At 32.1% G+C, this 9676-nt stretch overlaps 1 protein-coding gene across 2 annotated transcripts; it reads left to right on the top strand.

Annotated features, from left to right (window-relative positions):
• Nucleotides 1-462: 462 nt before the first annotated feature.
• LOC149905419 (uncharacterized protein C15orf61 homolog) lies at nt 463-4209 on the top strand. 2 transcript variants are annotated; one of them, XM_090106538.1, is made up of 3 exons: nt 463-693; nt 1264-1447; nt 3545-4209. In XM_090106538.1, the coding sequence occupies exons 1-3, from the start codon at nt 547-549 to the stop codon at nt 3670-3672; spliced, it is 459 nt and encodes a 152-aa protein (XP_089962664.1). In that variant the 5' UTR covers nt 463-546; the 3' UTR covers nt 3673-4209. The 2 variants fall into 2 exon arrangements, with proteins under 2 accessions (XP_089962664.1, XP_089962665.1); XM_090106539.1 differs by having other exon boundaries at nt 554-693; nt 1269-1447.
• The last annotated feature ends 5467 nt before the right edge of the window (nt 4210-9676 follow it).

Raw genomic sequence — 9676 nt, 5'->3', positions numbered from 1 at the left:
TACGTGGATATCTCATTATTAAATACAGTATTATCCACTTGTTTAATGTGACTAATGATATTGAGGACAAAATAAAAAATACGCAGTATCAAAATCGTTCAGTCCATTTTCCCTAGGGTTGCACACTCAAAATTTTGATTTCCCTAATTGCCATCAGATTCTGGTTTACCTATACTGTGGGTGTACTATATCATGGCGATGGAGAATGACATGAGAAACTCCTTGCTGAGAAAACGAAGCGAATTAAATATTGAACGAAATGCACATATTTTGTCACACATTGAAGAAAAACCTTCGTAAAAAAACAAAATGCATGAATTTGAACATGAAAATAAAATACGTGATGAACTATTCCTAATAAATTAAATATATGAACGTCAAACGGTTCTTGAACGAAAGTGTCATAATCATATAGCTGTTTATTTGTTGACATATCGTCAAAATAAATTATATAACCTAAAATGTATTTATTTCCTATCCGATTTCAGTTTTTAACTTCCTAAAAACTTACGTTAAAATTAAAACGTGAATGAATATTTAGGAAAAATGAATTCAAGTTTAATGTTGAAGAAAATAAAACTGTTATTTATTATACCTACGAGATCTTTTTTATCTAGACCGGGCGCTTCAGAAGTTCTAACTGCATATTTATTACAATGTAACGAACCTCCTTGGACCTCATATTTTGTAAAGGTAATGTTTACTTATAGCTTACACTTGGAAACATCTTCATAATTACTAGCTAAATTTAATTCTTACTCTTACACATAGGTACTTATAAATATTTGAAAATTAAAAAATTACCTTAAAGGGTCTTGGTCTTGGTATTTAATATTATGTTGAAACATGCTTATGTTATTAACCCATTGAGCCTCAAGCGGCCCGATCGGTCCCAGACACAATAGATTTTCTATTGTGTCTGTGGTTCCGGGGCCTGAGTTAGTGAATAGGTAGTTGGCATTTGAAGTGTTTATTTCTACTATCACCCTAAATAACTGGATGGTATTCACTAAAATTTACTATAGCTATACTAATATTACGAATGTATAAGACTGTCTGTCTGTTACACTCTTTTATTTTTACTACAGCACCGTTTTTTTTTTAATTTTTGTGAGATAGCTAGTTTTTGGCAAATATGAACTGAAGAGGATTGTAAAGGGGATGAAACCATAGGTTACAGCTAGTATGTTATAATATAAGGCAAGTAAAGCAAGAGCAAGCAACAAGTATATTAATAAAGTTTGTGTTTTACACATGTTTCAGTACAGTAGTGTGAAAGATGACCAATTTGGAATGTCCAACTTCAATTGGAAAGTTGGGGACTCAAATTATCAAATATTAAGAACGGGATGCTTTCCATACATAAAGTACCATTGTTCAAAACGAATAGCTGAAGATTTGAATTCTTCAGATAAATTTATGAGATTCATAAAAATAGCCAATTTAGGTAAGAACTAAGAAGTATGTTTAGTGTTTTATACTATCTTGTTTCAACCTTTTGCTTGACACATTTTGATGAAAAATGGAAATGACAGAATGATAGATTTCCTTGGGAGATTTATTCCTTATTTTAACAAAACTATAATTTATCTGCATTGTAAACTTATGTAGTAAAATAAAAATTTACCCAAGCCTCCTAAGCTCAAACCTAAGTATGGACAGAAAACTAGTAAACAAATCGGATGATAATATGACAAAAAAATATACATTAATTACATAATTATTATGCTAAACATTGTTATTAACAAAAAGGTCATAGATTATATAAATTGTAACTTATCTATTTAAAACCAAGTCTATAAGTTGGTTTAAAAACATAAGAAGATACATCTACTTATATCTTACTAGCTTTCCGCCCGCGGCTTTGCCCGCTTTGTCTAAAACCTAATAAATTATATACTACAACCTTCCTCTTGAATCACTCTATCTATAAAAAAACCCCGTATCAAAATCCGTTGCGTAGTTAATAATCTAGTTATAAAGATTTAAGCATACATAGGGACATAGGGACTGAAAAAGCGACTTTGTTTTATATAGTGTAGTGCTTATCTATTGAAGCAAAAAGAACTTTTAAAATGGTTATCTATGTGTAAGGGAATTTGTAATTTTCTTTTGCACCTATATGATTTTGAAATGTATTAAAAAAAAAACTAAATTTCATTTAAAATAGTCTTCTATTTTTATTTTTATTAACCTTATACAAACATTCTTTCGTTCACTCCTCCACACACGGATTCTTTCATTTACTTGGCTCTCCATCTCTATCCTATAAAATATATATTAATAGCTGTGCTCCGTGGTTTTACCCGCAGTGCTCCACTCCTGTTGTGCTTAGCGAGATGATATATAGCCTTCCTCGATAAATGGGCTATCTAACACCGAAAGATTTTTTCAAATTGGACCAAGTAGTTCCCGAGATTAGCGCGTTCAAACAAATTCTTCAGCTTTATAATATTAGTATAGATATAATTATTTATTTTATGTATTATAATATGCACTTAATTAGTAGGTGTAAATTCTGCGATAAGATTGTCAGAATAAATTGCGATGTTCAATATGTCGTCGAAACGACGCATCTTCCTATTTCGATTTAGGTTGCAACTTGCAACTGATTTATTTCAACATTGATAGTGTCACTGCTATTTGCTAATGTATAATTTACTAATAAGTAGTGGCAAAATGTTTATTTTGATGTATAATGTTTGTAATAAAATTTGTATAATATATAGTGCGTCATACAGGGAAACGGGTCTTCACAAGAATTTAAATAATCGGTCAAGTTCGAATCGGACTCATGACTCGAAGGATTCCGTACATATAAGCTACAGAGCAACTGCAAAAAATATACATGTATATTGAAGTCTCATTAATAGGACGTCCCACTTTACTTTTTCGGCACGGAACCCTAAAAGGGAGGATACAAATAATTAGTAATTGCAATTACATATTTAAAGGTTATGTTGTCTGAGCGGGTTTATCACTGCACATTGATAAGATGTCTCATTGTGTTATATTTTATAATATGCACTCGACTTTTAATAATATCACAATATTATTATCATTGTCTCCTTTTATAACAGCGATAATAGTTTGTCATGAAAAATTCACTGCGCTGCGCTCCGCCATATCTGGCATCTGCGACGAGCATTAGAATTTGTTCTGTATATTATTATAGTAAAAAAATCACCGTTTTTGAAAGTAGGTATAAATAAAAAAATGTGTTCAGTAGGTACTAAAATTATTTTATTATAGTCTAAAACCTACAGAACTAAGCAGATAAATTCCGAAATCACAAAATTGTTGCCCCTTTTTTTAAATGGGGAAATCTTGCCCTTCCGTGAAGAGCCGCGGGTTATGTCGGATTCATACCGACCAAAACCCCACTGTGTTCCGTCCTGCCGCTTCTAGGACGAGGCCACTTCGGGTATTGGTAGAGTTCGTCCGCGACCCGCCACAAAAATGGTTGCCCCTTAAATTTACCAACTTCTGTCTTCTTGTAGAGTCTTGTAAGCTATAAACAGTAAACTTGATATTATTTTTACAGGTATACCATGTTTATTATACGGACTTGCTGCAACACAATTGATACGACACCAAGAGATAGTACACACTAGTAAGGGACCAGTGACTATATATTTCTTACTGCCTGAACATAAAGGATCTTTACATTGACATTGCAAGAAACACGCTACGAATGAAACTTCAGTCGTTTTTGGGAACAAGGTTGTCTGGAAGAGATGGCTTAGTCAAACAAAGCCGCCATTTGTGAATGTCATCTTTTTTTGTTGGGTTTTCTATTTGTTATTGTGTACAATAACAATAAAGCGTTTTATTGGTTCATTCATACTAATAATAGGTATGTACATTGTACATCGAGTGTATAACAGCCCCCCTAGACAAGTGGCTTTCTATTAGCGTAAAGTTCAATAGAATAGATTATGAATGTATGAGATGGACGTAATCAATCGTCGTCGTCGTCGTAATCAAACGTCAATCTCATACATTCATAATCTATTCTATTGAACTTTACGCTAATAGAAAGCCACTTGTCTAGGGGGGCAGCTAAGACTTCGCTAAGACGAAGATCTTTCAAATTCTGTAAAAATGAAGAAAGTGAACATGCACAATAATATTGGAATCCTATACCTAAGCTAGTGTTTAATTTTAAGAGTAAGTTATTCTAGTCAAATAAAAAATATTTATCATTAATTGGCGTTTTATTTCACTCTACCTACTCTTATCATAACTGAAAATTATGAACGCTATAAGGTACCTCGAAAGTAATAAAACTAAAATTAATAATAATTTCGCATAAGCATAATATTATAAGTACCTACCGTAACGTATATTAATATAAAATGGCTTACATAATAGCACAGATATACTTTACTAGTTACTAGTTAGTAATAAATAATAATAGTATGCACAGGTAGGTACGTTTTCTTTTTTTCCACGTTCTGAATACATTCCTTCCACATTCCACCCTTTATAACAATACCTAATCACAGACTAATAATAATATACTACGTAGTTATACAACCTAATTTAAGAATGAATAGGTTTCCAACTATCTCGTATTTGGAACGCTAGCGAAAAGATCTTTTACTAAATAGAAAAGTACATTTCATACAAATTACAAATCATACAATACAAAATTTATTGTTATCTTAATAAATTAAACCTGTACTTAACTACTAACTTACCTAAATTTTAATAAGAATAAAATATGACAAATGTTATTCCAATAAATAGATTTGGCGTGTCTGTTTTCATCTCGCGATACCCTCGTGTACAAACCATAATTTATTAATTAGTAAATAATAATACGCCATATTATTATACTTAGTTAAATTTTAAGTAAACATTGTAAATTTCCCTCAATATATTTGTAAAAAAATATCAACTGTATAGTTAGTTACATATTATTAATTTGCTAATCTATCCAAATATCGTTAAATGTTTTCATCATAGTCTTTAAAAATAGACCTTCTAACCTTTTATTTATAACACTAGATACGGTATTATTTATGTTCTTTGTTTGCGCACGTGTATAATGATCATAATCCATACTAATATTATAAATGCGAAAGTAACTCTGTCTGTCTGTCTGTTACTCAATCACGCCTAAACTACTGAACCAATTTGCATGAAATTTGGTATGGAGATATTTTGATACCCGAGAAAGGACATAGGCTACCTTTTATTGCGAAATAATAATATGTACCACGGGCGAAGCCGGGGCGGACCGCTAGTAAGTAATAATTTTTCTGACTCAATCTTGGGTACCAAACTACCAAAGCTTATTAGGCCAAGGCTCTATACATACAAGCAACTTAGTGCAAACGATAGATTATTATCAAGTACCTAATATATAATATGTTTTTGCACCAACATATACCATGGTCCATGGATCACCTTCATTTAGACAGGTTTTACTTTTTTTATGTCAGAGCAAGCAAAGGGGCAGGTGGGCCAGGTCTCCACCGCCCATAAACACTTGTAACAAAGTGTCGCTTTGCCGGACTTTTAAGGACAAATAAATTATAAACTCTTTTCTTGTAGGCCCCAATGTCGTAGTGGTTCGGGAACACCGCAAGAGGCAAATCGTGCCAAAACATACTCTCTAGGACAAAATGCAAAAATACTCTGTTACCAAACCTATGGACAAACGCAGCATGCTTGACTACAGACTGAGATGCAGGGGCACGTCACATACGTGTTTAAACTTGTGATAATTAAACACTTAATTTTATCTCAATAAAATATCTTTAATTTGAAACAACGATAAAAATTGGCTTGTAATTGTGTTTACTAAACATTATTATCTTTAATTAAATAAACGTCATAAAGTCTTTATTCTGTAAAATGAAAAAAATGTAATTCGAAAAAGAGGTAGATTCCAGTGCTTGTCCACCTGACTTTGTTTTGTCTTTAAACAAACAAACAAACTCACACTAAACAAACTCTTCAGCTTTAAATTACTAGAATAGATATAATAATTATTAGGTGCACATAACACACACAGATTTTTGATGGTTTATGCACGCTCGGCTCGTGCGTTGTTTGTCAAAGTCTAATCTAACCTAACCTGTTTTCTATTGCAAAAACCATTAGCTTCTGGCATTCGCCGGCCGCTGCCGCAGCCGCGGCACTAACTCAAATGACAATAAACAAGTTCTTATAATTTTCTGAATTTTTTTAATATTCTATGGACTCTCTATATTTTATACGATCTGGCCAAATGTGGATGACCAAATCGTGAAACGTTGACGATTTAACGATCTTATCAAACTATGTTGGCCATTTCATGAAATGCGACCATTTCGTGAAATGATCGCTAAATTGCAACAGTTATTATATTTATATAAGCCGAGACAAATATCACAAACTTAAAACTATGTGGTACCACAGCATTTCTTCTTTTTTTTTCTTTTTTGCTGAATCCGCAAACGTTGATCTGCCAAGACAAGCTTATCATTTAGGTGTAGACCGTACCTATGTAAAAAATAAACTTAGTTTTAGAACTATTATCAGACCTGCCGAATATAATTTATTAAAAATTGGTCAAGCCGTTTCCGAATTGTACTACGTCGACTACCATAGATAATAAATTATGGCAACTATCATAGAGACAAAAACAATCAATTTTGTATACCTAGCGATATAATTTTAAGAAGTATGAAATAGGAATAGAGTAAAACCCAGCTCTAGCCGTTTTTTGTACTGTTTTTTGGAGCTATTTCCTTCTTATCCAAAAGATATATCAACTAAATAAAAAATACATTAAATTTCTACATATTCTTGGCTCAAAAATGGTTAAAGTATTTTATTATTTTATAATTATAAAAGGCATTATTAATTAAGTGGATAAAGTTACAAGACAATTAATTCAAAATAAAAAACAAATTGTTTATAATCTACATTATACATATTATTTAATATTTATAAATCTATGAATAATTTTAGTATTATTACAGACAAGCATATTGTCTATATGTACATAATGAATAATCCATACTAATATCGTAGTATATTATTATTAGTCTGTGCTAATATTATAAATGCGAAAGTAACTCCGTCTGTCTGTCTCATGTCTGTTACTCAATCACGCCTTAGCTACTGAACCAATTTGCATGAAATTTGGTATAGAGATATTTTGATATCCGAGAAAGGTAGCCTATGTACTTTTTATCCCGGGAAATAGGATAGGTTTTATCCCGGAAATCCCACAGGAACAGGAATTATGCGGGTTTTTCTTTGACTGCGCGGGCGAAGCTGCGAGTGGAAAGCTAGTTTAATATAACTCTTTTCCTTCTTTTAGGTTTATTATTTGGATAATCAGATTAAAGAAATATTAAGAATGTTAGGTAATAAGTGGATATGAGGATGCAATTATTACGTAAATAACCTCTTATTTATATAATAAACTAGCGGTCCGCCCCGGCTTCGCCCGTGGTACATATTTACGTTTTCTCTACATAAAAACCATCCTCGTACTTCAAGGAATATAATAAAAAAAGAATTATCGAAATCGGTTCAGCCGTTCTCGAGTTATGCGCTTACAAACACATTTTGCGATTCATTTTTATATATAAGATCATAAAATTTATAAAGTTGCTTCCCTTTATTACTTATGACTTTATTACAAAAGAAGCATGGTGGTAAATGGACAAAACTACACTATGACGATTCAAAAGGGCTTCTAGAATAAATAAATGTTTGAGTTGGAGTTTGAAATCGGATCTATCCAAATAGGGGATGGAAATTTCTATACCTACGCAGACACGCGAAGTGAAGTAACGGGCGGAGAAATAGTTATGTATAGTTACCTATTTATTTTTAACGATATTATATAGATTTGGCTTGCGTAAGTTTGACCACGTGTCAGACTATCGCATAAAACTCAACTGGCTTCCCATCCGCTTCCGCCGTAACTCCCACATCCTTCATCTTCTTTTCTCTGTCCTGTTTGATTTTGAGGAGCTTTAGGCTCCTCACTATCTCAAAGATAAATTTGATTTCTTTACCTCTCCTTTCCCTCGTCCTTCCAAAACTTTACTTTTGCGTGTCCCTGTCACGAACACCAAATTTTATGGTCATTCCTTTGCTGTTCGTGCTGCCAAACTCTGGAATGAACTTCCACTAGAAGTACGTCAAGCGCAATCCTTAAGGAGTTTTAAACACCTTCTTAAATCACACTATCTTTCTCTTGCTTAGCTTCTTCCTCTATTTCCTTACTGTTATCTTATTTTCTTCTTTGTTATATATATACTACTATATACTTGTTCTATATGTTATATTTATTTAATAGTTATAATTATATTTTCTCTTATTATATACTTCTATGTATTTGTTGTATGTGATATATATTATATACATTGAATATTTATAATTATTCTTTCTTTCTCCCTAACGCCTTATTTTTTTGCTCACCCACCTCCTTTTAACGTCTCTCCTTACATATTACTTACGGTGGCCTGGAAGAGATCGCTACCTAGCGATAAGGCCACCGTTTGTACACTTTGTTTTCCTCTTACCTGTACTTTATGTGTCTCTACTTCCTTTGTGTGTGCAATAAATAATTAAATAAATTAAATAAATTATATTTGTATTTGTAACGATTAGAGAGTCATTAATAATAGTAAATGAGTTAACAATTTATGTTAGTAAGTTTTGATTATTTCATACGAACAGTGCCGCCTCTGGGATAGTGAGGTTAGCGCGGTTCTATAGGCGCCAGATGGCGCCGAAATGCATAACGCAAATCGCAATACACATAACACAATATAATAGTTGGATTGAATAGCAAAAAGGCATGAAATTAAAATTACCAACTTAGAAAAATGAATTAAAAAAGATTGTTAATATTATTTGTTAATTTTTAAATACCTAATATTGAAAACCTTGGTCAAAGGGCTCTTTGAACTTTCGGCTCTACTCTCAATGCTAAATACGGCTGGTACTGTATACTCTCACAATTAATTTTAAATATCTGCAATAGCAATAAGCGTTATGTGTAGATTTATAGATTATTATTTATTACTTATACATTCAATTTACAGGGTAAGTCCCAGCTTAAGTATCATACAGGAAAATCAGACTTATCGGCAGAAGAGGCTATACATTTTGACATAAAATATAAGATAGGTCTAATTACGTACTTTCATTTGATGCAGCATTTTTATTCATAAATCTATCATTGTGAACAAGACATAGACATACCTGCTTCAATATATAAAATCGATCAGGGATCATGGAATGTACTTTAATGGGTCACGAGACTAGATAAAGAAGGTTCAACATAGAATAATAATAATTATAATTTGCTGCGCAGAATAAATTTAATACAAATTAAGATGCTCAAACTTGGCTTTTATTTGTTTCAAATCGCAATGTGCATAATATTTTCATGTATTCTCAGATACATGAAAAATATAATTTTACCATGAAAAGCAGTAAATTTAAAGACTAACGACTTAAAGCTTTTAAAGCTTTTCGCCCGCGCTGTCAAAGGAAATTTCCTTGCAACCATGTAATTAAACATGTTGTTTATCAAACGCACAAAAAATTAAAACAATATCAAACAGTTAATCGTAGTCGATTATATCCTATTAGAGTATAATGTCATATTACAAATCTTAGTACAAATTGCCGGTCAAAAAGATAGCGAATGGGA

The sequence above is a fragment of the Colias eurytheme genome, chromosome 10 (genome assembly GCF_061535395.1).
Source record: "Colias eurytheme isolate Ceu_HAF_F1 chromosome 10, ilColEury1 Martin Lab GWU primary, whole genome shotgun sequence".
NCBI lineage: Eukaryota > Metazoa > Arthropoda > Insecta > Lepidoptera > Pieridae > Colias > Colias eurytheme.
This window is presented reverse-complemented; position numbering and strand designations above follow the sequence as displayed.

Excerpts from the sequence above, each read along its gene's own strand:
- LOC149905419 (XM_090106538.1), top strand. The coding sequence starts at position 547 with ATGAATTCAAGTTTAATGTTGAAGAAAATAAAACTGTTATTTATTATA. Across the intron at positions 694-1,263 it reads GGACCTCATATTTTGTAAAG|TACAGTAGTGTGAAAGATGA; the intron begins GTAATGTTTACT and ends CACATGTTTCAG. Across the intron at positions 1,448-3,544 it reads CATAAAAATAGCCAATTTAG|GTATACCATGTTTATTATAC; the intron begins GTAAGAACTAAG and ends TTATTTTTACAG.